Here is a 27,771-nt window from a genome sequence, read left to right as displayed (position 1 = left end):
AGTTCTCTCTTCTGAAAAGCACCATGGCTGTCAGTAGGCCCTGCTTTGAGCCGTCAGTACAGGGGTGTTGAATAGCATGTGGAAGTCTGATGGCTGGCAAGTAGAGCGACCCAAGACTTCCTTTATTCGTCACAGCATCTCTTATTCTTTTCCTTAATGCTGCAACACCCTTACAGTCCTATAAGGCACAGAGGTTCCAGGAACCTCCAGCTCCAGTTCAGCTCAACTGTGTTTTGTGAGCATCAGGAGACACTCAGGCTGATGATACACGATGCCGATGCAATAGACCTCTAGGGCTGGGAGTGGTGACCTGTGGATGCAGTGAGGACCTGGGGCTACCGAGAGGAACAGAGATGCCCTCCTGAGAGGCCTGTATAAGGGCTCCTGGTCAGGTGGAAACTTGAGCAATACCAGGACTACTAGACAGAGCTTGTGTGATCAGATCTGCTTGCTGTTGGATCTACTTTTTTTTTTTTTAAACTTTAAGCTTTTTATTTTGTATTGAAGTATAGCCAGTTAATAATGTTGAGGTAGTTTCAGGTGAACAGTGAAGGGACTCAGCCATACATATGTTGTTGTTCAGCCACTCAGTTGTGCCCGACTCTTTGAGACCCCATGGACTGCAGCATGCCAGTCTTCCCTGTCTTTCACTGCCTCCCAAGAGTTTGCTCAAAGTCATGTCCATTGAATCAGTGATGCCATCCAACCAGCTCATCCTCTGTCACCCGCTTCTCCTACCCTCAGGAGAAGCATCAGGATCTTTTCCAATGAGTTGGCTCTTTGCATCAGGTGGACCAAGTATTGGAGCTTCAGTTTCAGTATTAGTCCCTCCTGTGAATATTCAGGACTGGTTTCCTTTAGGATTGACTGGTTTGATCTCCTTGCAGTCCAGGGGACTCTCAAGAGTCTTCTTTAGCATCACAATTTGAAGGCATCAATTCTTTGGCACCTACCCTTCTTTATGGTCCAACTGTCACATCTGTACAGATTAACATAGCTTTGATTATACAAACTTTTGTTGGGAAAGTGATGTTTTTGCTTTTTAATATGCTGTTTAGGTTTGTCATAGCTTTTCTTCCAAGGAGCAAGTGTCTTTTAATTTCATAGCTGTAGTCACTGTCCTTAGATGTATCCATTCTTCCCCAAACCCGTCTCCCATCCAGGCTGGCACATACATTGAGCAGAGTTCCATGTGCTATACAATAGGTCTTTGTTAGTTATCCATTTTAAATGTAGCAGTGTGGACATGACCTTCCCAAAGTCTCTAACCATCCCTTCCCCCCCAGTAACTGTAAGTTTGTTTTCTAAGTCTGTGAGTCTCTTTGTGTTTTATAAGTTCATTTGTGTCTTTTCTTTTTAGATGCCACATATAAGGGATGTCATATATTTCTCCTTCTCTGTCTGACTTACTTTACTCAGTGTGACCCACTCTAGGTCCATCCATGTTGCTGCAAATGGCATTCTTTCATTCTTTTTCATGGCTGTGTAATATTCCATTGAGCATATGTGTCACATCTTCTTTAAAGAAGAGGGAGGAAGGGAGAGACTGGCAGATGAGTTAGGGCACAGGTTCAAGATGGGGACCTGACTTTGCCTCCTGTGTACTCAGGGTTCTGTTGGTTTACTTGGAGGTGAAGAAAACCAGCTGACAATACCCACTGAGAGACTGAAAGAGCTAGGAGTCAGGTGACGGCTGAGGACGGTCCATTTCCTCTGACCAGAGCACTGTCAGCCTTTTCTTGGGTGCTTCCTCTTGAAACCCAAGAACTGGAGAGACAGAATTTTTAGTGTTTTTTTTTTTTTTTTTAAATGGAGTCACAGTGAAAGGAGCTGCATGGTTTTATGAGATCTTTCAGTTGCGCTGGAGGGATGCTCCTTCCCTGTCGTGTATTTCACATTTGTTACCCCAGGGATAGGTGCATCCCCAAGATGGATGCATTTGTCTTTCTTAGAGAAACTTTTGTGAGTTGGTTCTCCTTTCTCTGATGACCAGAACCAAATTATATATTACAGCTTATTTTACGTGAACTTGATTTTTAGTTGCCTGGTGAGATTTGGGAGCTCCTCCAGTCACTGTGATGAGTTATTTATGAAATCTCTTCTAGGGATGGATTATATGCTCTGATGCCTAATTTCTTATACTTTAATGTTAAATTTCAGGTTGGTTTCACAAAGTAATGCTTTCTGACCATGTCCTCAGATTCTGGAGGTGAATAATACTTTGAACCATCAGATTCCCGTAGGTCCATGGGACATTTTGAAAGTCCTATAGACAAAAGAAACTTTGAGCAGGCTTCCCACATGGCGCTAGTGGTAAAGAATCCACCTGCCAGTGCAGGAGATGCAAGAGATGTGGGTTCAATCCCTGGGTCAGGAAGATTCCCTGGAGCAGCAGATGGCAATCCACTCCAGTATTTTGCTGGAAAATTACATGGACAGAAGCACCTGGTGGGCTATAGCCCATGAACCGCAGAGAGTCGGACATGACTGAGTGAGAACACACAAAAACTTCAAGGCAGTTAGCAAACCAGCATTTTAATCCAACAGGAGTGCGTAAGTCACTTCAGTCATGTCTGGCTCTTGGTGGCCCAGTGGACTGTAGCCCGCCAGGCTCCTCTGTCCATGGGATTCTCCAGGCAAAACCCTGCAATGGATTGCCATGCCCTCCTCCAGGGGATCTCCCTGACCCAGGGATCGAACTTGCATTGCAGGCAGATTCTTTACCATCTGAGCTACTGGTCTATTCTATCATTTGCAAGAACTCTGGGAGGACCTATTCTGTGTCCAGCCTGTGCCAGGTGCTTGGGGGGCACAAATGAAGTGTCAGACCCTGTCCCTGCAGTAAAAAAGCTGTCATCTTGATTGGAAAGAGTGAATCCTCAGTCTTCACAATGCCTGACACCTAGCGAATGGTTCACATTCAGACCTCACAGCAGGAATCTCCCATTCAGTACCTCAGTTCCTCTTAGTAGCTCTGCAGTGTTTCTCATCTTCCTTGTTCACATGAAGAAACTGTGGCTCTCTTGGCTAACTGACTTGCCCAGTGCCCTACAGCTGTAAAATCCAGGATCCAGGTCCTAATCTCCATGAATCCAAAGCCCAAGCTCTTTCTATTCCCATCCTATGCTGAAGGAGGGCTTCCCAGGTCGCTCTAATGATTAAGAACCTGCCTGCCAATGCAGGAGACTTATGAGACAGTTTCAACCCCTGGGTTGGGGAGATGCCCTGGAGGAGGGCATGGCAACCCACTCCAGTATTCTTGCATGGAGAATCCCACTGACAGAGGAGCCTGGTGGGCTATAGTCCATGGGGTTGCAAAGAGTCAGACACGGCTGAAGTGACTTTCCATGCATGCACACCTATACTGAAAGCCCGATGATCTGAGGTGGAGCTGATGTAATAATAGTAGAAATAAAGCACTCAGTAAAAGTAATGCACTTGAATCATCCTGAAGTCACCCCTGCTCCCCTAACCTGGTCTGTAGAAAACTTTTCTTCCATGAAACTGGTCCCTGGTACCAAGGAGGTTGGGGATTCCTGCCTTAAAGGAATCCAAATCTGGGGCAGAATGGAAGTCAGCTGGACCTGGAGAACAGGGAACTTTTTTTTTTTTTTTTTTTTTAGCTCAGTCTATGTTAACCTCCAACTTTCGATTCCTAGGTTAGTTAAAAAGAGCTTCTGCATTTGGTGATGGTTCTGCTGAGGGATTTTCATGTTTTGTTTTTTTTTTTTTCTTCCAGCAGACATAGCTAGTCACATCAGCTAATATTTCACATCAGCTCGATGTTGCTCTTTTTATAAGGTAACAATGTCGCGTGGCATGAAAGAAACATGATGACTAGATGTTAGCACCAGTGCAACTGCATTCCAGCTTTTATTTTCCTTTGAAAGTGGTTCCATTTGAGCAGAATGGAGAAGCACCTTGCTTTGCTGGAGGGGCTGAAGGCATCCACGTTGGGAGACAATTTTCATCATTTAATTTACGGCTGGGCTGCAGCTTATGGAGCCTCTGAAACCACAGGGGCTCAACAAGGTGGAGATTTACCTTTCACATCAAAATCCCAGAGGCAGCCCATGTTGGCTGGGACAATCCAGAGTTAAGACCCAACTTCTCTCTTGATACTTTGCTATTTGTGGCCTTGACTTTGACCTTGAGGTCTAAGACACTTGTATCTGTCTTTCAGGCTGTAGATCCAGTGATAGGGAAGAGGATGAAGGGGCAGAAGTCATCCACTTGTGTCTTTGCAGGGAGTTTCCAGGAACTGCTCCACCCCCGACTTGTACCACATTGGCTAGGAATTAGTGTTATGGTTATACTTAACTTCAAAGGGGATGCTGTCTTCATTCTGGAAGACCATGTACTTGGTTAAAAAATAAAGGAAGGGCGTTCCTGACGGTTCAGTGGTTAAGAATCCAGCAGGAGATGAGGGTCTGAACCCCATTTCAGGAACAAGGTCCCACATTCTGCTGAGCAACTAGGCCCCCACACACAACTAGAGTCTGTGCACTGCAAGGAAAGATCCTGCATGATGCAATTAAGACCCAATGCAGCCAAATCAATAGAGAAGAATAGAGAAAAGAAGAATGGCTGTCAGGGGACAGCTAGCAGTCTGCCACCAAGATCACAGGTGGACACTGGCCCTCCCGACCCTGCTCAAACATCTGCAGCTGCTTAATGGACATTTGGTGCACGCTTGAGGCACCACTTCCAGAAAAAGGTGAAAAAGGGGTTTGCCACAATTTGAAAACAAAGATGAAACCAAATATTTTAAAATCAATAATAGTCATGATTTCATCTTAGAGAGAAGGATGGTGGCACCCTTTGCCATCTTTCACTGAAAACGTCATTTCTGGGGCTTCAGGTCAGCTCCACAGATGGTTTCTGTCTTCCTCTTGCTTTGCACTAAATTAGAAGAGCTTAAATTACCATTTGAAGTAGCAGCAAGTAATTGATGACTCCGTCTAGCAGTCCCGGTATTGTTGTCATAGACAGACAGAGAAATTGGGGTGATTTCTCACTGAAAGGCACTTCCAGGGTTTTGTCTGAACTGTGTCCACTTAGGGTCTCAAAGACTCTGTTTCTCTTCATAGGACTGCCTCTTTGATGCCTCTCATCCTTTGGTTCAATATTAGTCTAACGCATGTCTTTATGTTCTCTTGCAGCCCTTGGATGTGGTTTTTAACTGTGTGCAGTAGATGTTCTAAAAACCACCAGGTAGAGCATAACCAGCCTGAATTTGAGTTCTTTTTTTTTTTAAATATAACTTTATTTTTGGCCATGCTGTGTAGCATACAGGATCTTAGTTCTCAGATCAAGGCTCAAACCCAAGTCCCATGCATAGAAGCTTGAAGAGTCAACCAGTGAACCGCCAGTGAAGTCCCTCGAATCCTTTTTTCTAAAAATCCTACTATCTGTGTAACTTTGGACAAATTGTTTGAACTTTCCCTCTCCAACAGTAGGGTAGAGAGGTGATGGTCCCCTGTGTGTATTCTGTAAGCTGAAGCACACGACCTCTGCACTCCATCCAGGCACACAATTCACTCAATAAAGATGCATCTTGGTGATGGTTGTTGCTTTCAGGCACTTGTCAACTCTAGCCCATCCAAGGCTTTCAAACCACAGTTCTGTCTTCTTGTGAAATCCTGGTTTCTTCTTCCGTCTCCCTCCTTACAAGTCAGCAGCTGTCATCCCCAAGGTGGGGGTAGCTTCTGGATGTCTTAATTATCGAAAGGATCATTGAGTGCTGTTAAGAATCAGAGAGACAGTCTTCACTTGCGTTATGAGCGTCATGAAGTGTCTTTTTGTCTTCTTCATCATCTCAGAAATCCGTGAACTCGTGACCGTGAACTGACTGTCAATTGGGTTTGAAAGGCAGTCTTCTCCCAGCCACCTGGTTCTCTGCCCAGCTCTTGGGATGGTGTGCGTGGCTGCCTCCAATGGCATCTTCAGTGCTAAACCAAGACCTGTATTGGTGAACACCAACTGGTCTTTGAGGATGACTTTGCAGAGGGTTGTTGGCTGCTTTTCTGTGAGGAGCATTCCTTTCGCTGCCCACAATGTTGGTGCCTTTTTGGCCCTGGTCTCTGTGCGTTCTGTTTCACGAGATGCTCAGGAAACCAGCAAAGCCTGCTTTTGCCTGTAGCATGTGTATGGGGGCGGGTGAGAATGGGACAAAAAGCTGCGAGCTCATCTCTCTGCAGAGTACGGTGGCTAGGACCCGGTCCTCGCTCTGCCCTCAGCTGCTTTATCCTAACTGTCAGTGGCACCTGGACCAGCATCTCATGGGGCTTTGGGATTCCCAGAAGTCACTGGATGAGGAATTGCCCTATTGACTTGTGCTGCCTTTTTTGTGAACACAGTGTTCGTAATTGATTTTGCAGGTAGTTTTAGAAGCTTCTTACCAATGATGAGGCTTTTGCCCTTTGTTTCCTGTTTGTTTTGGTCTTTTTTCTTTCTTTAGTGATGAAACAAATTATATTAATGTTAGAAAGTGTTTTATTTTCCCCCCTTTGTGTCCTTGTTCTGAAAAAATTTGAGGTTTTCTTTGTAGATGAAAAGAAACTAATAGCTTCATGTTGTAACTGGACCGATTTTTATAGCAGACACTGCCTGGGGCCAAATGAGCTGCTGAGTCAATAAAACCTAGTTTTCAGATATTCATCACTGCATTTCCTTTCCTTATTTTACATTTTTTGGGTGAAATCAGTGCACTCAGAGAATGATATATCCTGGGACCTAAATTCACAGCCTTATTCACACAAAATCCTGCCTATGATTTATTTTTTATGATATTATATTGAGTTGTACCATTTACACTTATTATTTTTATCATTAGCTTTTGTTGTTGTTGTTTAGTTGCTAAGTAATGTCTGATTCTTTGCGACTGCACAGACTGTAGCCAGCCAGGCTCCTCCTGTCCGTGAAATTCTCCAGGCAAGAATACTGGAGTGGGTATTTCTCTCTCCAGGGGATCTTCCTAGACTGGGGATCAAACCCGAATCTCCTGCATTGCAGGCAGATTCTTTACCACTGAGCCACCTGGGAGTCCCTTATAGGCTAGATGAACCACTTTGTGATTTGGGCTGTGACACAGCAAAATCGTAGAACAAAAATAAAAATTTAATATTATTTTATTAAATTATTAATTATAATATAACATATTAATAGTTACTGAAAATATCAGTATGGAGGCAGATTCCAGACTGTTCGCTGAAGCCAGCAGAGGTAACTCCCAGTTAGAAAATAGATGATGAACGTTTATTGTTCAGCACAGGGAATTATGCCCATTATCTTGTAATAACCGGTAATGGAACATGATCTGCAAAAAGACTGAATCACAATGCCAAGCACCTGAAACTAATACAATATTAAAAATCAGCAGTACTTTAACAAGAGTAGTTAATGGGATTTCTGTGAAAACTGTAATTGCTTACATTTAAAATCTGTGAACACAACTGTTTTAATTCCTCTTTTTCTCTCAAGTCCCCAGACCTCCAGGGACTGCTCTTTGGGAATGCTTCCCCACTCTGGGTGAGAGCATTTCTGAGCCAGAAGCGATGAATGGGATATGGGTGGGAAGGGGCTGGCCCCCAGTGAGGTATAAAGAGAACAAAAACCAGAAACGGAAGAAATAACACGACTGGGCTTCTTGTTTGGAAGAATCGGGGAGCTCGGAATGTAAGCTCTGACCTCCTAAACGCTGCTGTTTCTTCTTTGTCCCTTCCAGAGCAAAAGCCAGGGCTCTGTCTTCGTCCGGATCCACGCCCCGTGGCAGGTGCTGGCCCGAGAGGCGGAATTCTTGAAGATCAAAGTTCCCACCAAGAAAGTATGAGCACGTTTCTCCCGGGCTCTGGGGTCTCTCGAGGGCTGGATGCATGTGAACAGTGTTGGGAAGGGGCTGGGTGGGACGCGGGTGTTGTGGAGTTGAATCATGCTTGCTTCCCTGGGGACGCCGAGGCTGGGCAGAAGGGACTTGGGAGACAGTGGCACCTCAGAGCATCGCTGACGTGCTCTGCAAGACGCTGGTCACTGCCGCGGCCCAGCTTTTCAACTTCTCCTTAAACCCCCTTCTCCCTCCCTTCCAGCCCAGCCAGGCATTTCTTTCTTTTTTTTTTCACCCCCCTCACCCTGATCACTGGTCTCTATATGATCTTTTTAAAAAAGTCTTTATTGAATTTGTTACAATATTGCTTCTGTTTTATGTTTTGGCTTTTTGGCCATGAGGCATGTGAGATCTTAGCTCCTGGACCAGTGATCAAACTCCATCCCCTGCACTGGAAGGTAAAACCCTAACCACTGGACCACTGGGAAAGTTCCCAGGCTTTTCTTCAGAGTGGGCAGTGGTAAAGAATCTGCCTGCCAATGCAGGAGATGGAGAAGACGTGCGTTCAACCCCTGGGTCTGGAAGATCCCTGGAGTAGGAAATGGCAACCCCCTTCAGTATTCTTGCCTGGAAAATCCCGTGGGCCGAGGAGCCTGGAGGGCTGCAGTCCCTGGGGTCGTAGAGTCAGGCACAACCGAGCACGCCTCGCACACGGCAATGAGAGTGGACGGCAAGCCTTGCCGATGGGGTGGGCAGCACGCAGGGAGGCGTGGGTTCGCCAGACTTGCTGTGAAGACCTACCTTTTCTGCTCGTGACGCTGCCCCTAAGTGTGGTGTGATGGTGGCTTTTGTAAAATAGAAGGTTCTCTCTCATGTGAGTTGATCCCCGTCATCTGGGAAATGTGTTCACAGTGTTCATGCCCCAGCCCAGCTGGGACTGTGATCTTGTTGGCTGGCGTGGAGCAAGGCTCTGGCAGCAGTATTGTGGGGAAAAAAATCCCAAGGAAAGCCCCACAGTTTAGATGATTTTCAAGGTCCTTTTCAGCCATTAGAGTCTATATACAATTTAAAAAATTTCCTGGAGAATTCCTGGGTAACAGCTTCATTGCCTAAGAAAATCCAGCAAATATCTCCAAAGAGAAAGGAAGTGTGTCCACAGATTTCCACAGATTTGGTCTTCTTTTTTTTTATTAGGTATTTTAGGGAAAAGGGATGGTTATTGACTTTGAACTTTTGAGGTGTTTCTAGGAAGGGCCCCAGGGCAGGTGACGCTATGGTTTAACCAGAAATGATCTGTGGGCAATCTCTGTCTCTCAGTCCCTCTCCCTCTCTTCCACACACACACACACACACGCACACACACGCACACACTCACACACACACACATCTTATCTCACAAGTGTTGACCTAGCTTTGCAGAGATCACGACTTCGTCATCATCACGTCCACCCTCCCCGTCATTAACAGAAATTCCTATTGGCTGTGTTCTGCACAACCCTGGTCATCACCTGATTTCTTATCACCCTCTCCACTGTCAGTGACATAGTTAGAGTGAGCAAAACATTTGGATTAGCATCGTGGGCTGTGTTTACACCATCCTCACCACCAAGAGATCTGCAGCCCCATCAGAAGTCATCCGTCACATACCATGCTGTGTGATGCCGTATCACGCACCCCTTACTCAAGAAGGATGAAGCCTGTGGATTCTGTTCTGACAGACTTATTAAGATGGATAGCACATCCGTGGCAGGTGGACAAATGACTACTGAGCAGTGAACAAACATGGGCATAAATATAGCTACAGACATCTTGCCAATAATAGGCACATGTTTAGGGGTTCACGTGCCTGAGAGACTTAGTTTCACAAGAACCATGCTGTGACCTTCTCTTCATTTGCACTGCTCTGCCCTCTGTCTCCTGACCCCTCACTCCCAAACCGCTGTCCTCAGGTGCAGGTGCTGTCTTGAATCTGGACCTCGGCTCCTCTGATGCTTTCCCGGTCTGCTGGCCACACAACCCAAATCAGCCTCGGATGGAGGCGTCCACTTCCCTCTGGAGGTGTCCTCACTTAACTCACCTTCTGCTTCTCTTCCGTCTTCAATACATATATATTTCTTCTCCTTTCTCTGGCTTATCTGAATAGCTAACGTTCTCTTAATTTCTTCGATTTGTATCTTGCTGCCTATGTTTCTGTCTCTGCTGGCTGATCCCTGGACAGAAGGTGAGCGAACTTTGATGCCCTTGCTAGTGCTTCAGTTCCCCAGGACAATCCTTTTAGCAGGAAACGCAGAGACCCAGGAGAAGTGTGGGTCCTCCTTCTCTTCCCTCTTCGGCTTTTGTCCGTTGCTAGTGTCTTCCATCCTTCCTTCCCCCGCCCGCTCTTCTGTCCCTTCTTCCCCCTCCCTCTTCTTTACTGGTGCCCCTTCCTAGCCTCCCTCCCTGTTCTTGAACATCCGTCCATACTTGTCACTTCCTCCTCCTCCTCATTCTTGCTCTCAGCCCCTAAGTGGTGCTGGCCTCTGGCCCCTCTGGTCTCCGCGTGTCCTTCCACAAGCTCGTAGCTGTGGGAGCATAGTCTCGTTACAGAGCATGCCTGCCCTCAAGGCCTATGTGTCCCCATATTCTCAGCCTGTTGGAACTTACCATCCATCATGTAGGATGTACCTGCACTTGTATTTTCAGGTAAGATGATTAGGACAAGGATGTATTATGATGAAGCCATCTTGGAGTTGCCTTCTGTTTCCTTTTTTTTAAATATTTAAGTATATTTGATGTATGAAGTGAAAGTGAAAGTGTTAGTCGCTCAGTCATGTCTGACACTGTGACCCCCTCTGGAGCCCACCAGCCTCCTCTGTCCATGGAATTGTCCAGGAAAGAATACTGGAGTGGGTTGCCATTCCTCTTCTCCAGGGGGTCTTCCAGACCCAGGGATCGAACCCAGGTCTCCTGCATTGCAGACAGATTCTTTACCATCTGAGCCCCTAGAGAAGCCCCATTTGACGTATAACCTTGTGTAAGTTTAAGTTGTACAACATCTTAATTTGGTCAGTGTATGGATTGTAATATGATTGCCATTGTAGCAATAATTAGCATCTCTGTCATGTTACAAAACTATCCTTTGTTTTCAGTGGCTGGAATCTTTAAGTTCCAATCTTTTAGCAAGTTTGATGGTTATGATACAATATTGTTGGGCATATTCCCTATGCTGTGCGTTAGATCTCTAGGGTCTATTTACTATGTGTTGCAAGCTTGTACCCTTAAACAGCATGTCTTATCCCTCCAGCCCCATCCCCTGATAACCACCATTTTTTTTTTTAAGGTTTGCAGCTATTTTATTATCAGTGTACATTTAACACAATGAAATAAACACTGATATATTGAAGCCTAGTTAATAGTAGTGATTATATTATTATATAATATAACATAGATGATTATATTATTTTAAACAACAAACTACCCTGAAAATTAATGTGATAAACTTCTTGGTCATAATATTATTAAGAAATATGTAATATATACATTGAAAACATGATTGCTCAAAATTTGAAAATGGAAGTGAACTCATTCGGGCCGAGTCAGAGTTCGACTAAAGGAGTGGGTCTGTGGAAGGACCCCCTTGTTTCAACAAGTTTGGCTTTTTAGATTTCACATGTAAGCGATATCATACAGTATTTTTCTTTCTCTGACTTCTCTCACTGGGCATAAAGTGCTCCAGGCCCATCCATGGTATTGCAAACGATGGGATTTCCTTCTTTCTTATGACTGAATCATATTCCGTTGGATCTGTGTGTGGATATATAAAATCTTATAAATATGATAATGGATAAAGACATATAATGTGTGTGTGTGTGTGTGCGTGCTTAGTTGCACCTGACTCTTTGCAACCCCCATGAGCTGTAGCCAACCAGGCTTCTCTGTCCATGGAATTTTCCAATCGAGAATACTAGAGTGGGTTGCTAGTTCCTCCTCCAGGGAATCTTCCCAGCCTAGGGACTGAACCCATGTCTCTCACATCCACTCCATTCTTTAGCGCTAGCACTACCTGGGAAGTGCCAATATAGTGGATATTGAATATTTTATGTATTTGTATATATAAATGAATATATTATAATTTATATTATGTATTAATTATAATATACTGGATTTTATATAATTACATACTATATTATATTTATATTATGTTATATACTTATATAATATTTATATATTATAAATACATACATATAAAATTTAAAATATATGTATGTCTTTACACACACACACACACACACACACACACATGTCTTCTTTATCCATCACCCATTGATGTACTCTCAGGTTGCTTCCTCCCTTCCTTCCTTCCTGTTTTGGAGCCATAACCTGGTAGACTCTGCATCAGATGAGTCCTTGAGAGACCAGCCTTCCAGCTCTGGTCCTGGACCCACTTGCTGTGTGACTTGGGAATGTCACTTCATCTTGCAGAGCCTTAATTTTCTCATCTGTGAAGTGGGCATAATAATACCTGCCCTGTTTTTCCTAGAAGATTGTTGTAAGAATTCAGGTCTTAACTGCTGCTATGGGAATCCAGAAGTTTATTATTGTGTCTGTGTTCTCAAATATTTTTATGTGTGTTCTCAATTCCTCGTTCCCGTCACTTTCCCTTCCTGATGCAGTAGGCAGCCAACACTGATGGAACTCCTGGCAGAAGGGGGTCTATGGAGAGACAGTGAGAGACTCAGAGGCAGTCTGAGCCCTCAGAGTTCACAGCCAAGGGCACAACAGGCGGAGTGCCCACACTCAGACACCCTGTGCTAGATTGCTCAATTGTGTCCGACTCTGCGACCCTATGGTGTGTAGCTTATCAGGCTCCACTGTCCATGGGTATTCTCCAGGAGAAAATACTGGAATGGGTTGCCGTGCCCTCTTCCAGGTGATCTTTCCCACCCAGAGATCTAACTCACATCTCTCATGTCTCCTGCATTGGCAGGCAGTTTCTTTACCACTAGTGCCACCTGGGAAGCCCATCTGATTAAATACTGTGCCAGGTAGCCAATAAGCATGGCACAGCTTCCGTGTAGGAGAATGCTGGTCCTGGGAGTCTGGGAGAGCAAAGCCAGGGGGTGAAGAGGCTGCAGGTGTAACAGAAGGAGCTTGTCCCCATGGTGTTGAGTCCCCAGACCCCACACAGGTGGGCCGTCCTGGCATCCTTCTGCCGCAGGGCTCCAGACCATTTTCCTATTCACAGAATCCAGTGGCAAGTAGTTGGCCTCCCAGGAGGATGTCACAACAACCCATGCTGGGTGGCATGCATTTGCTTGCAAAAGTGAATTCGAGAACCAATTCTAGGAGTGGGGGTGGGGTTTAAACCCAGTTCCTAAGGTGAGAAAGGAGCATGGGGGTGAGGCTGACCTCTGCAGGCCTAGTGTTGGGTCCAGTGTTGTTTTCTCCTCTCTTAAAAAAAAAATTTTATTTATTCGACTGTGTTGGGTCTTAGTTGTGTCATGTGGGATCTTTTTTTAAATTAAATTAAATTTTATTTTATTTTTAGTCATGGCATTTGGGATCTAGTTTCCTGACCAAGGATTGAACCTGGGCCCCCTGCATTGGGAGTGCAGAGTCTTAGCCAGTGGACCACCCGGGAAGTCCTTCCCTTCTTTTTAATGGGCTTGGGAAGTGACTACAAAGAGAGTAACCGCGTTTGCAAGGATTCGTGTCCTGGCGGCAGGGGGAGCAAGGAGGAAGACTGAGGCATAGGTGGGGTCACTTAGCATCTTCCGGGCTGGTGGAGGCAGGATCATAACTCAGCAGGGTCCAGAGAGACTGGGAAGATGGGGAGGAAATCCCAAACTTGAGATCTCCAACCTGGACAAATCCACAGTAATGAGTCCAGGGACACGGAGTCCTGAGCACAGATATTAACTGGGAGGGGGATCTTGGAAGGAAATGTTTGTTTTCCAAAAACAACAACAGAGGAGCCAGTATTTTGTGAGGGACACTCAGCGTCCCTGCACAGGAAAGAGGCGGGAGGCCTGGCCTTTGGCCCTGAGCAGCCTGGGAAGGTTTGAAGTGCGTGCTTTCTCACCTCTGCTCTTTACCGAGGTGGCCCGTATAGATTGTGGTCAATATCTATGTTGATTTCTCACTCATCTTATTTAAAAAAATTTTATTGGAGGGTAGTGGCTTTACAATGTGGTGTTAGTTTCTGCTGTGTAGCAAAGTGAACCAGCCATGGGTATACATCACTTTTTTATACATATGAATGAGCACCCCGCCACCCGTCCCCGCCATGCTCACCCCTGACGTCCACTTCTACCCCACGAGCAACCTCCCAGGAACTGGTGAGGACGAGATGACGGAGTCCATTCTTGTGTTAATGCAGCAGGTTCATCCTGCAGCAAACCCATGTCCCTTGCATTGTAGCGCAGATCCTAACCACTGGAGCACCAGGGAAGCTCCATCTTCTCATTTTCATGAGATGGTATATATATATATACACCATCCTCTTCTATCCATGGAGTTCTCTAGGCAAGAACACTGGAGTGGGTTGCCATTCTCTTTTCCAGGGGATCTTCCCGACCCAGGGATCAAACCCGAGTCTCCTACATTGCAGGCAGATTCTTTACTGTCTGAGCCACCAGGAAAGCCCCTCCTGCCCTGACGTAAAGGAAATGGTGCATTTTTGTTCAATCGCTTTGCTACTGAATGCCTGTTAATATCTTGGGGGAACCAATTGTCTGCAGAATGTACTCTGGGAAATTACATCCTAGGTTAAGTAAATTAAATTAATTCTAAGTTAAATTAATTAAGTTAATCCTAAGCTGGAGAGACAGAGCATTCAAATTATTTTTTCATTATGATGGACTAGATCGGGGGCTTTCCTGGTGGCTCAGTGGTCATTTGTCCATGCAAAATTCAGAAACAGAATCACATCTTTCCCCTCCTCACCTTGACCCTCTTCTTCCTTCATCAAGTAGTGACTGAATTCCTCTGTGAGATTATTTTGGTAGTTTAGTGATTCCTCCCTGGCGACCAGACAGTAAAAAGCAGGAGAAACTCCATGAACTTTAGTGAAGATTGAGATCTTCTAGGTACTTAATCCTTGGAGGAGGGCCACTGACTACTCGGCCTTCATGATGCCTTTCAGGACAGATTCTTTTGATTATTATAAATATCATTGATGATTTTTGAATACCAGAGGGGTAGCTGTTCACACTGATGGGCTGTGGGTCCTCTTCTTGTCGTCACTGCCTGTTCCCAGGCATTTGTTTTTAATAGTGATGTGGGGTTGGGTTTATATTTGATATCTTTATGGGCTCTTTGGTGCATGCCCTTTGAGTGCTATTTAAATAGGCTGGAAGGAGTACGGAATACTTTTTATTCGGTTTTGTTTTCTGTGATGCTTCTCATCTTTAAAAATCAGAAAAAAAAAAAATCGATGCCACCTCTGTGCCATTGTTTCCGTGTGGAACCTGCGATGCTTGGGGCCACCTTCTGAATGTGCATGCAGGCCTGGCAAGACCACAGACCTGACTCAGGGCTCAAAAACAGTGATGCCAAAAACATGAAAATGTAACGGGAAGTGAATTTGCATTTTTGAAAATTAAGTTGTTTTTAGGCTCGTGATTGAAAAAAATTGAAAGAGAAGTGGTGGTTTTCCTTTTGAAAGCCTCATATCTGACTGAACTGGGGCAGCACGTGCCAGATTGGTGGGCAGGGACCTGGACCCTGGACTCCGTGCTGGTGGGCTGAGAGCAGAGGGCAGTGGATAGAATTTGTCAACTATAGTAAAACAAGACTGCGTAGCTGGGATATGTGGTCGTTTTCTCAATGGGAGACATGGGAGCATGGGCTGTGGCTGCCTCTGTGGGCGGGGGAGGAGAGGAGCAGCGAAGGAGGAGGGGGTGGTCAGCTTCAGGCACCTGGGTCTCATGGGCAGAGCTCTTCTTACTCAGTAAGAACTGGGATCAGTGATATACTGGTTATTGGCCATCAGTTCAGTTCAGTTCAGTTGCTCAGTTGCGACCGCGTGCATCGCAGCATGCCAGGCCTCCCTGTCCATCACCAACTCCTGGAGTTCACTCAAACTCATGTCTATCAAGTCGGTGATGCCATCCAGCCATCTCATCCTCTGTCGTCCCCTTCGCTTCCTGCCCCCAATCCCTCCCAGCATCAGAGTCTTTTCCAATGAGTCAACTCTTCGCATGAGGTGGCCAAAGTATTGGTTTCAGCTTCAGCATCAGTCCTTTCAATGAACACCCAGGACTGATCTCCTTTAGAATGGACTAGTTGGATCTCCTTGCAGTCCAGGGGACCCTCAAGAGTCTTCTCCAACACCACAGTTCAAAAGCATCAGTTCTTCGGCGCTCAGCCTTCTTCACAGTCCAACTCTCACATCCATACATGACCACTAGAAAAACCATAGCCTTGACTAGATGGATTGTTGGCAAAGTAATGTCTCTGCTTTTGAGTATGCTATCTAGGTTGATCATAACTTTTCTTCCAAGGAGTAAGCGTCTTTTAATTTCATGGCTGCAGTCACCATCTGCAGTGATTTTGGAGCCCCAGAAAATAAAGTCTGACACTGTTTCACTGTTTCCCCATCTACTTCCCATGAAGTGATAGGACCAGATGCCATGATCTTCATTTTCTGAATGTTGAGCTTTAAGCCAACTTTTTCACTCTCCTCTTTCACTTTGATCAAGAGGCTCTTTAGCTCCTCTTCACTTTCTGCTGTAAGGGTGGTGTCATCTGCATATCTGAGGTTAGTGATATTTCTCCTGGCAATCTTGATTCCAGCTTGTGCTTCTTCCAGCGCAGCGTTTCTCATGATGTACTCTGTATATAAATTAACTAAGAAATTGGCCATAATGGGCATATTTACACCATAGAAATCAGTGACAGCTACATATCAGCCATCCAGCCCCCCACAAGGAGGAGGTTGGTAAGTGTTTACCAGCACATGAAGAATCAGAGCCCTGAGAATGAAGATGGAGTGCGCAGTCAGACTGCCACCGTGGACTAGCGCTCTCTGGTGGTGGAGGCGGGCAGGCTGGAACCTGAGGGTGTTATGCGATTTCTGCTGTGGACATTCAAGTGCTGTTGGTCAGAAAGCAGCTGGGAGTGACCGTGTCTCTTCAGGGACTCTGAATTGATGCCATATCGGTCACCTCTGGTACAGAAAGGAACTTCCCACTCCTGCCCACTTGCTCACTGCACGCCAGCTACACAGATTCTCCAAAATACAAGCCTGTTTCCCTCTCTGGGCCTTTTGCTTGACCTTCCCTCTGCCTGAGGACCTCCAGATACCAGGAAGCAGTCCTCTGCTCCACCGGGGTCTCTGCACAGACTGATATACCTGACTACCCTGTGTGAAGTGGACCCCTGTCTCTCTTCTTCTCTCCATCCCCTTCTCGTGTGTGTGTGTGTGTGTGTGTGTGTAACACTCAGCACTGCTGGATACTGAGTAGAGTATTTGTATCTTTGTTTTATTGTCTGTATCCTCACTACACTGGAAGCTCCAGGAGGGTACCGGTTTTGTTTCCTCCTATCGGCAGCAGCACCTAGAACAGGCCTGGATACAGAGCAAGCAGTAAATCAACATCTGATGATGAATGAAAGGATGGATCTCGTGTACCAACCTGGTTCATTGGTCCTGGCTTACTGCAGAGTGATGCTGAGATGGGTTCTGAGTCTTCATTCAAGGGCATTGGAAGGATGCTGTTGTCCCTCAGGGTGGTCTGCGAGGCGGTGGCGGGAGGCAGCATTGTGGTACATGGACCATAGCAGCCGTCCCTGTCTGGGCCCTCAGTAGCCCCTTCAGTTACCAAAAATCTCATTCAGAAATAGTCTAATTGTACCTGGAATGGGGCTGGGTTGTGTGTAAGGAGCCCTAGACCTTGGAAAGACCATGTTTTTCAGTCGTTCACCCCTCTATCCATCCGCCCAGTGCATAGTTGCTATCATGTCTGAGATATTCTGCTGATGGCTGGTGATGCAGCGGTGACTACAGCTGGTCTTGGCCCCATATGGCTTCGGTGTGGGCAGGACTCAGAAGTTAAATAGCTGGTGATGAGCTGGGAGGCACAGGAAGCAAAGATCAGGGCAGACAGAGAGCTAACGGGAGGAGACCAATTCAGATGGGGGGGGTGGGTGCAGGGTACCGGAAGGGTCCATTTGAGCTGAGACCCAAGGGCTGGGTAGGAGTTTTCCAGGTAGGGAAGGCAGGTGAGAACCTTCCTGGGAGAGGGACGGACATGTCTTCCCACCCCACATAAGAAAACCCTGGCCTGTGCAGGGAGCTGGGAGGAGGCCAGTGTGTGTGAAGTACAGAGCCTGGGGACAGGGGGTGAGGGGGTGGGGTGGGTGGGGACTGAGGCTGCAGTGGGAGGCAGAGGTGGGGCTGGAAGGGACTCACCAGCCATGTAAGTAGTTTGGATTTTCTCCCACATTTTAAAAGTCAGCAAACATTCATTCATGTATAGAGGACATTGAAAATGTAATTAAAAACCATAAGTGAATCCAGAGTTAGACCTCAGAGAATGTGCGTTTTGTAAATACATCGCTGTGTGCATTTGGCGAGGCTGTGGACAGGACGTTGATGGGCACAGGATGGGGTGGAGGGACTGGGGAGCTCCTGCTCTTGGCGGGCACTGGGGCCCCTTTGGGCTCTAGGATGCAGCTGAACAGAGTGGCTCCCAGTGCTCTTTGCATCTGGATTGGTGGGGGGTTTAACATCTGCTTGAGTAGGTGACTAGGCTGGTGCACGGAGTAGGTAACCAGATCTGTGCACCCTCAGATCTGGGTTCAGTGCCCGCGTGTATGCCTGCATCCCTCTCTCTCCGTGCCCTTGGGTACCAGTGGAACAGGAGAACCATGGATGCATTCTGCTGCATCGTGGGCCCCTCTTTTTCATAACTGCTTTAGTCCAGCGACGTCCACCCAAGTCGTTTGCAGGGTGACCTTCCATACTGTCTGGCTTCCCTGTGTGTCTGAGCCTTTTGAAATGAAAGTTGAACAGGTGATCATTTTCAGCCTAGTCGACCCTCAGTTACCCATTGACCAGAGGCACAGAGGAAAACACAGATACATGGAAAGGGGGAGACAGCCTGGGCTAGTGTCTGTGGGGCCATAGGTGTAAGCAGACACGTGCTCATAGCTGGGCTCACTCTCCATCTTTTTGTCTAGTTTCTGCTTTTCCTACGAGTTGCAGAGAGAGGCCCTCTTAGATCACTGTAGATGAGGGACTCATGGAGAATGAAGATTATTCTGTTTATGTTTCATATGGTTATGGGCTTCCCAGGGGGCACTAAGTGCATGCGTGCCCTGTCACTTCAGTTGTGCCCAACTCTTTGCAGCCCTGTGAACTGTAGCCCACCAGGCTCCTCTGTCCATGGGATTCTCCAGGCAAGAATACTAGAGGGGGTTGCCATGCCCTCCTCTGGGGCGGATCTTCCTGACCCAGGGATCGAACCTGGGTCTCCAGCATTGCAGGTGGATTCCTTACCACTGAGCCACTGGGGAAGCCCTCCCAGGTGGTAAAGAATCCGCCTGCCAATGCAGGAGACCCAAGAGATGTGGGTTGCAGGAGACACCCACCAATGCAGGAGATGCAAGAGAGGCAAGAGGCTTGGAGAATTCCGTGGATGGAGGAGCTTGACAGAGGTCCATGGGGCCTCAGAGAGTGAGACACAACTGAGTGACTAAAGCAGTAGCAGCATATGGTTGCACCCTTCCCTTGATCTTTGGGTGCCGTTGGATCTCCTAATGTTTGTGTGCCATCAGGCACGTTAGTGGAACCTTCTGTGCCTCAGTTTCTCTACCCATAAAATGGGGCTAGCAGCCTGTACTGTCCGTGATAGACTATCACTACAGCCTCGATTCCTTGCATCCCGTGAAGGAACATGATTCCAAGGCAGGAAGGAAACAAATTAGCCCTCAGACCACACTACTGTGCCCCTCTGGAGGGGAGAGGCTGGGGGAGACGAGTGGGGTCGGGGGGAAAGAAGTAACAGAAGAAGGCATCTCGGTAAACCTCTTAGCCTGTGACAGTGGAGCCAAAGGGAGCTTTTATGAGAACCACATTTGAGCCCTGGGATGAAAAATGAGAGCAACATACTTTAAAAATTATTTATGATTTTAAGCACATGAAAGGCGTATCATGTACCCGGGGAGGGCATAATGGGGACCAGCTGGTGAACATGTGTCCTGCCATTTCTGAGGATGTTCTTCATTCTCCTATGTCCAAGAATAACAGTAATAATGATGCTGCCGCTGATCATGTTAATAATACTAAAGAGGATCGGGGCGCCTTTCCTGGACCCTCTGGGACAAGGGGAAAGCTGGGCTGCTGGGCTTGGTGGGGGCTGAGAGGGAGCTCTGGCTCGCTTCCTTCTTGGGGACCACGGAGCCTTTCCAAGGATCAGAGGTTTGAGGAGAGAGCCTGGATGGGGAAGTCAGGAAGCCTGGGTCCTGAGGGCTGGGTTCACCCCCCAATGCTGGCAATTCCCCACTTCTCCGAGGCTCAGTTTCCCCATCTGTGATACAGTGATGCAAATGCAGCTGGTGGGACTGGCTTGCAGAGTCTTTGTGGACCCTGCTGACAGGGAGCCTGTGGGATTCCAGTGCTGGTTGCGTGGCTGAGCATTCTGTGTATGAGGTGAGGAGGGGTCCTCCTTACTGTTGGGCTTCTTCAGCCCTTGGAGCAATCCACCTTTAAACTCAGTGCCTGGCACCCAGGAGATGTCCAGATGTGTGTGTGCTATGAACGAATGTTTCCTTTTCATGAACTGTCTCAGTTCAGTTCAGTGCAGTCGCTCAGTCGTGTCCGACTCTTTGCGACCCCAAGAATCGCAGCACGCCAGGCCTCCCTGTCTATCACCATCTCCCGGAGTTCACCCAGACTCACGTCCATTGAGTCCGTGATGCCATTCAGCCATCTCATCCTCGGTCGTCCCCTTCTCCTCCTGCCCCCAATCCCTCCCAGCATCAGAGTCTTTTCCAATGGGTCAACTCTTCGCATGAGGTGGCCAAAGTACTGGAGTTTCAGCTTTAGCATCATTCCCTCCAAAGAAACCCCAGGGTTGATCTCCTTCAGAATGGACTGGTTGGATCTCCTTGCAGTCCAAGGGACCCTCAAGAGTCTTCTCCAACACCACAGTTCAAAAGCATCAATTCTTCGGCACTCAGCCTTCTTCACAATCCAACTCTCACATCCATACATGACCACAGGAAAAACCATAGCCTTGACTAGACGGACCTTAGTCGGCAAAGTAATGTCTCTGCTTTTGAATATGCTATCTAGGTTGATCATAATTTTTCTTCCAAGGAGTAAGCGTCTTTTAATTTTATGGCTGCAGTCACCATCTGCAGTGATTCTGGAGTGCAAAAAAATAAAGTCTGACACTGTTTCCACTGTTTCCCCATCTATTTCCCATGAAGTGATGGGACCGGATGCCATGATCTTCGTTTTCTGAATGTTGAGCTTTAAGCCAACTTTTTCACTCTCCTCTTTCACTTTCATCAAGAGGCCTTTTAGCTCCTCTTCACTTTCTGCCGTAAGGGTGGTGTCATCTGCATGTCTGAGGTTATTGATATTTCTCCCAGCAATCTTGATTCCAGCTTGTGTTTCTTCCAGTCCAACGTTTCTCATGATGTACTCTGCATGTAAGTTAAATAAGCAGGGTGACAATATACAGCCTTGACATACTCCTTTTCCTATTTGGAACCAGTCTGTTGTTCCATGTCCAGTTCTAACTGTTGCTTCCTGACCTGCATACAGATTTCTCAAGAGGCAGGTCAGGTGGTCTGGTATTCCCATCCCTTTCAGAATTTTCCACAGTTTATTGTGATCCACACAGTCAAGGGCTTTGGCATAGCCAATAAAGAAGAAATAGATGTTTTTCTGGAACTCTCTTGCTTTTTCCATGATCCAGCAGATGTTGGCAATTTGATCTCTGGTTCCTCTGCCTTTTCTAAAACCAGCTTGAATGTCAGGGAGTTCATGGTTCACGTATTGCTGAAGCCTGGCTTGGAGAATTTTGAGTATTACTTTACTAGCATGTGAGATGAGTGCAACTGTGCGGTGGTTTGAGCATTCTTTGGGATTGCCTTTCTTTGGGATTGGAATGAAAACTGACCTTTTCCAGTCTTGTGGCCACTGCTGAGTTTTCCAAATTTGCTGGCATATTGAGTGCAGCACCTTCTCAGCATCATCTTTCAGGATTTGAAACAGCTCAACTGGAATTCCATCACCTCTACTAGCTTTGTTCGTAGTGATGTTTTCTAAGGCCCACTTGACTTCACATTCCAGGATGTCTGGTTCTAGATGAGTGATCACACCATCATGACTATCTGGGTCGTGAAGACCTTCTTTGTACAGTTCTTCCGTGTATTCTTGCTACTAGAACCATAGAAGGTTAGACCTGGGCGGTACTTTAAAAGCCATTTAGTCAAATTCTGTCTTTTATAATCTGTGAAGTGGATTAGGAGAGGTGCTCAGCCTTGGGCTAATTATCCCCACTGCTGAGCGGACCCCAGGACTCTGCCACGATGCCCCTTGAATGGTGAGCTTTCCATCCAGGCTGGTGGGAAGAGGGGCTGTTCCCAGCCTTGCAGATGGCTTTTCTCTAGTGTCCGGCAGCTTCTCAGGAGGACTGTCTAGGATTCTTCACGAAACTCTCTCCCTTGGCTGCTCTGTCCTGGGAGCTCTGGTTGCTCTGGTCTCCCCTGACCTACTGCCTAGCCTCAGCCCAGGGAGTGTGCTGGGCTCCACCTGTTTGCCATTCCTGCCCTGCATCCCTGTACCTTTCTCTGGACAGTGAGCTGCAGCAGGCCCAGGACTCATCCTCTTTCCTTCTCTCAGGAAGTCGTTGCTGCCCAAGGTCTGGTATCTTGAAAACTGCTGTCTTAGTCTTCTTGGGGTGCTCCAACATAATACCAGGGGGATCAAACCACTCAATCCTAAAGGAAATCAACCCTGAATATTCACTGAAAGGACTGAGGCTGAAGCTGATGTGCCAATACTTTGGCCACCTGATGGGAAGAGCCAACTCACTGGAAAAAACCCTGATACTGGGAGAGATGGAGGGCAGGAGAAAAAGGGGCAACACAGATGATAAGATGGTTGGATGGCATCACTGACTCAATGGACATGAGTTGGAGCAAACTCTGGGAGATGGTGAAGGACAGGGAAGCCTGGTGTGCTGCCATCCATGGGATCACAAAGAGTTGGACATGACTGAACAACTGAACAATAACCACCAAAATATCACAGACTGGGGGGCTTATGAACTACAGGACTTTACTTCACCTAGTTCTGGAGACTGAAAGTCTGAGACCAGGGTATCAGCATGGTGGTATGAAGGGTATGAACCCTTCCTGGTTCATAGCTCACACCTCCTTGCTTTGTCCTCACATGGAGGAAGGGGCTGGGAGCTCTGTGGGGTCTGTTTTAGAAGGGCACTAATCCAGTTCACGAGGACTCCACCCTCATGACCCTAATCACCTCCTAAAGGCTCCACCCTCCAATAACCATCACTGGACATTAAGACTCAGGATAGGAATTTTGTGGAAACAGAAACATTCCAACCACAGCAACCACTGTTTCATGTTTTTTAGTCTGAGTATTTTGGTTGGCTCAGCTGGGGTAAATCTGCACCCTGTTTGTCTGTCATAGTGGGAAGTGGAAGTTCCCTAATTCTCTGTTTAGAGATGAGGGCTCTGAGAAGGAAAGCACCTTGCCCAGAGTTACACAGCTCATTAGTGTCAGCAATGGTCAGGACCCAGGTTATTCACTCTCTAGACATTATTGTGCTCCTCCTGTGTGCCAGGCAAGCAGGGCATGCTCCTCAGACACCCACAGTCTGCTGGGGAGACAGACGAGTGAACCACGAGTTAGAAAAAAGTGTGGCCGACATTAGAATGCAGTATTTATTCATAGGATTCTAGGGAAGGTTTCTGAGAAAGCTGGTACTTGAACCAGCTGGAGAAGGAGAAGTAGGGTGGCCAGGTGGAGCGGGAGGGGAGGAACTCCAGGAATAGGGACAACACGTGCAAAGTGACGAGGGGAAGAAGCAGATGCTTTGTCCTCCAAGCTTAGCACCCATGGTATTGTGCTTGGGGCTGCCCACTGTGTCTGACTATGAACCTGTGCTAAGCTGCATCCCCGAGCATCTCTGCAGTCTGGGAAGTGGGCCAAGGTACCTGCCCAGGCGTGTATGTAGGTCCTGCAGCAGGGCTGTGGGGTGGAGGTCACCTTGACCCTGGCCTTCAAAACCATTTACATTTCTCTTGGAGGTGCATGATGCTATTTGCAAGGATTTGGAGCACCCACTGGGGCTTCCCAGATGGTGCTGGGGTAAAGCACCTGCCTGCCAATGCATGAACTGCAGGAGATGTGGGTTTGATCCCTGGGTCAGGAAGATCCCCTGGAGGAAGGCATGGCAGCCCACTCTAGTATTCTTGCCTGGAGAGTCCCATGGACAGAGGAGCCCAGCTGGCTATAGTCCATGGGGTCGTGCAGAGTTGGACACAACTGGAGTGACTTAGCATGCATGCACGAAGCGCCCATTTCCCCATCCAGGAACAGGCAGAATTTATCCTGGACCCATTCCTGGTTCCTCCAGAGACATGCCACAGGCCACATTCTCTTTAGCCCCATTCTCTAGGGAGCTTTTCTGGATCCACTGCCAAGAGGAGGTCAAGACCATCTTGGAGGTGCTCAGCTAACCATCTGCCAGATGGTGCTAGGGCAGGTGTTGGGTTATTAATTCCCAAGTACAGGCTGTCCTAGCCTCTGCTGAGGCTTGGCTCCCGTGAGCCTTTGCAGCTGGTGGGTAACCTTTCAGCCGGCCAGGGACTTTGGGCTGTGGCTTTATTCTCCAGCCTGGTTTCTTCCTACCAAGGCCTATTACCTTATGACTGTCCTGTCCCCAGCATGGGCCCCTTGAGTGGTAGCCACTCCTGTCATCAATGCTGGGTCCCTGGAGATTTATCATTCATTTGTTCATTCATTTAACCATGGGGATGGTTTGAACAGTGTCCTGCCTTCATCAAGATTGTCTGGCAGGGCGACTGGGCATGAGTCAAATAATCATTCCAATAAGTTTAAAATCACAACTGTGATAAGCACTGTGAAGGAGAGGCATTTGGGCTCACAAAATGCTATGAAGATGGGACTTGACCTTGTCTGGAAGCCAGGAAAGACCTCCCCAAGGAAGTGACAATTGAGTGAGAACTCAAGTGTGAACAGAAGTTGGTGATGGGGAGGGAGGAGACAAAGGGTGCAGATTGCTAAAAATGCTTCACGAGACCAGTGGCTGGGTGCGGTGAGCTCTGAATCATGGGGCAGAAAAAAAAAAAAGTGAAGACTTCTACAGGGCCCCATGGGCTGTGGTGAAAATTTTGGTTTTTATTGTAAGAGCAAAGCAAAAAGGAGAAGAGGGCAGCAGAGGATGAGATGGTTAGATAGCATCGTTGACTCAACTGGATGTGCATTTGAGCAAACTCCGGGAGATGGTGAAGGACAGGGAAACCTGGCATGGTACAGTCCATGGGGTTGCAAAGAGTCAGACACGACTGAGCGACTGAACAACGGCAGCACAATGAACACAGTTCTAGTAAACAAAGAAACCAAAACCATAACAGTGTTGCTATAGTAACCAAGGTTAGCACTTCTTGGCACTTCCAGCCCCACCTCACCCTCCGCTGCACACACTGGCCTTCATGTGCCTTTCTGCTGTGACAGTCACGACTCCTCCATCAGAGCCCCGAGGGCCCAAGAACCAGGCTGGTCTTATTGTTGTTGTTCAGTCGCTAAGTGGTGTGCAACTCTTTGTGATCCCATGGACTGAAGCACGCCAGGCTTCCCTGTCCTTCAGTATCTCCTGGAGTTTGCTCAGACTCACTGAGTTGCTGGTGCCATCCACTACCTCATCCTCTGCCACCCCCTTCTCCTTTTGCCTTCAGGCTTTCCCAGCATCAGGGTATTTTCTAAGACCCAAGCTGTTTCTAACCCTTCTTAAATCCAGTTTGAACTTCCCTGCTTTTGTGTTTGCTTGGAATGTCTTTGCCAATATTTGTTCAAGCCTTATTCATTAAAAGTATTTGTAAGGTAAAGTTAATAGAAGTATGGTCAAAGCAAGTGTGGAGGCTACAATAAATGCCTATCTCTAGGGAAGGAACTCAACAAATTAGAACGTGTGTCTGCTCTGTAGTATGATGTCTTCATGGACTGACCTGGGAAGATATGTGTCTCAGATACATTGCTGCACATGAAAAGCAAATTGTAGGATAACATGTTAAATGCCATCACAGGTGTGTTAGAAAGATATATATATATATATGGAGTATATAAAACATACTCCAAATTGTTGATAAAGGTTTCCTCTGGAGTGAGGTTGAAAGTGAAAGGAAGCTGTTAGCATTAGTTAATACACTTTACGATTTTTGTTTCTTTTTTTCCCCTTTTTTTTCTGTTTTTTTTTTTTTTTTTTTGTCCTTGACTGTACCTCAGTGTATGAGGAATCTTAGTTCCCTGGCCTGGGATTGAGCCCGTGCCCCTGTAGTGGAAGAGCAGCCCCTGGACCACCAAGGAAGTCCCTGATCTTGGTTTTCTTGTTTACTTGAACTTTGTTAATTTTGTAATTGAAATTAAAACACATAGAAAAAAAGTATTAGAAGAGATAAATAAACCGGGCTTATGTTTAGTTGTTAGATTGGGGAGGTTCTCTCATTGCCCCAAATTATCATGATTTCATTAGAGAACAAAAAGAAAAAGGAAGGTGCCCTTTCTGCTCAAGTCCAGCAGAAATGCTGCTCCTTCTGTGAAGCACTTTCCTGATCCCTCAGCTGGACTTGCTGTCTCCTCCATTCGAACCTTTGAACCATTTTGTGCCCCTTCTGTGGCATTTGTCTCTATCAATCTTACAAGTGCTTCATACATGTTTTACTGCCGCTTGAGATTTAAGCAACTTGAGGATATCATGAAAGAGAAGACAATTGGCTTCCTTTCAGGTCGTAGGATCTGAGTGTGGCTCTTGTTCTGGTCATCCCCTGCAACAGGACAAATTCAATCCAGCTTAGTCCAGAGATCAACCCAGAGATCGAACCTGCGTCTGGGTTCTTTACCACTAGCGCCATCTGGGAAGCCCCCTTGGAAGGAGAGCTTGTGTAAAAAATTTGTGGTTAATGTTAATCCATCAAAGCTTTGCTATGAAGAGTACAATCTCTGTGTCTCAGTGACAGCATCTGTGAATTAGAAAGACCAGATGCTATACTGTAGGCAAGCATACTCTATGCATTATAGGAAACTATAGGTTCTGTGGACTTCCCTGGTGGCTCAGATGGTAAAGAATCTGCCTGCAAGCAGAAGACCCAGGTTCGATCCCTGGGTCCTGAAGATCCCCTGGAGAAGGGAATGGCAACCCACTCCAGTGTTCTTGCCCAGAGAATTCCATGGACAGAGGAACCTGGCAGACTACAGTCCATGGGGTTGCAAAGGGTCGGACACGACTGAGCAGCTAATACTATAGGCTCTATAGTGATTATCTTGGTACTAACGCTGTGCTTTACTCAAGAAAGGTACTTCTTTACTCAAGAAGGTGCTTGAGTAAAGCATGCATTAGGTGTTCAGTACTTTGAAAGCAGACTCATTACTAAGAGGAACACAAGAGAAGTGATGCTGGATGATCACACAGGGGCGTGGTCTAGTTGTAGGGTACAGACTTGAGGTTGGATTGACAAGCGTTAAACCTACACAGTCACCCAGTTACCATCTGTGTGACCTTTGTTCACTCTTCTCACCTTTCTGAGCCTTAATTTCCCCATCATAACAGGAGAGTAAGACTATCCACCCAGCTGGGTGCAGTGTGTGTTGTAGCTCACTTTGGGAAAGTGCTTAGTATGGTGACATCATGGGCTTTCTAGGTGGCACTAGGGCTAAAGAATCCACCTGCGAAAGCAGGAGATCCAGG

At 46.8% G+C, this 27,771-nt stretch overlaps 1 protein-coding gene across 1 annotated transcript in view; it reads left to right on the top strand.

Annotated features, from left to right (window-relative positions):
- ANO2 (anoctamin 2) overlaps window positions 1–27,771 on the top strand; it is a 337,093-nt gene that overhangs the window by 54,618 nt on the left and 254,704 nt on the right. The window contains exon 3 of the mRNA XM_040234945.1: window positions 7,727–7,825. Coding sequence (XP_040090879.1) covers window positions 7,727–7,825 — 99 coding nt within the window. The remainder of the gene's footprint in view (window positions 1–7,726; window positions 7,826–27,771) is intronic.

Source organism: Oryx dammah, unplaced genomic scaffold, assembly GCF_014754425.2.
Source record: "Oryx dammah isolate SB20612 unplaced genomic scaffold, SCBI_Odam_1.1 HiC_scaffold_29, whole genome shotgun sequence".
NCBI classification, from domain to species: Eukaryota; Metazoa; Chordata; class Mammalia; order Artiodactyla; family Bovidae; genus Oryx; species Oryx dammah.
The sequence above is the reverse complement of the archived record's forward strand: the minus strand, read 5'-3'. Positions and strand labels throughout refer to the sequence as shown.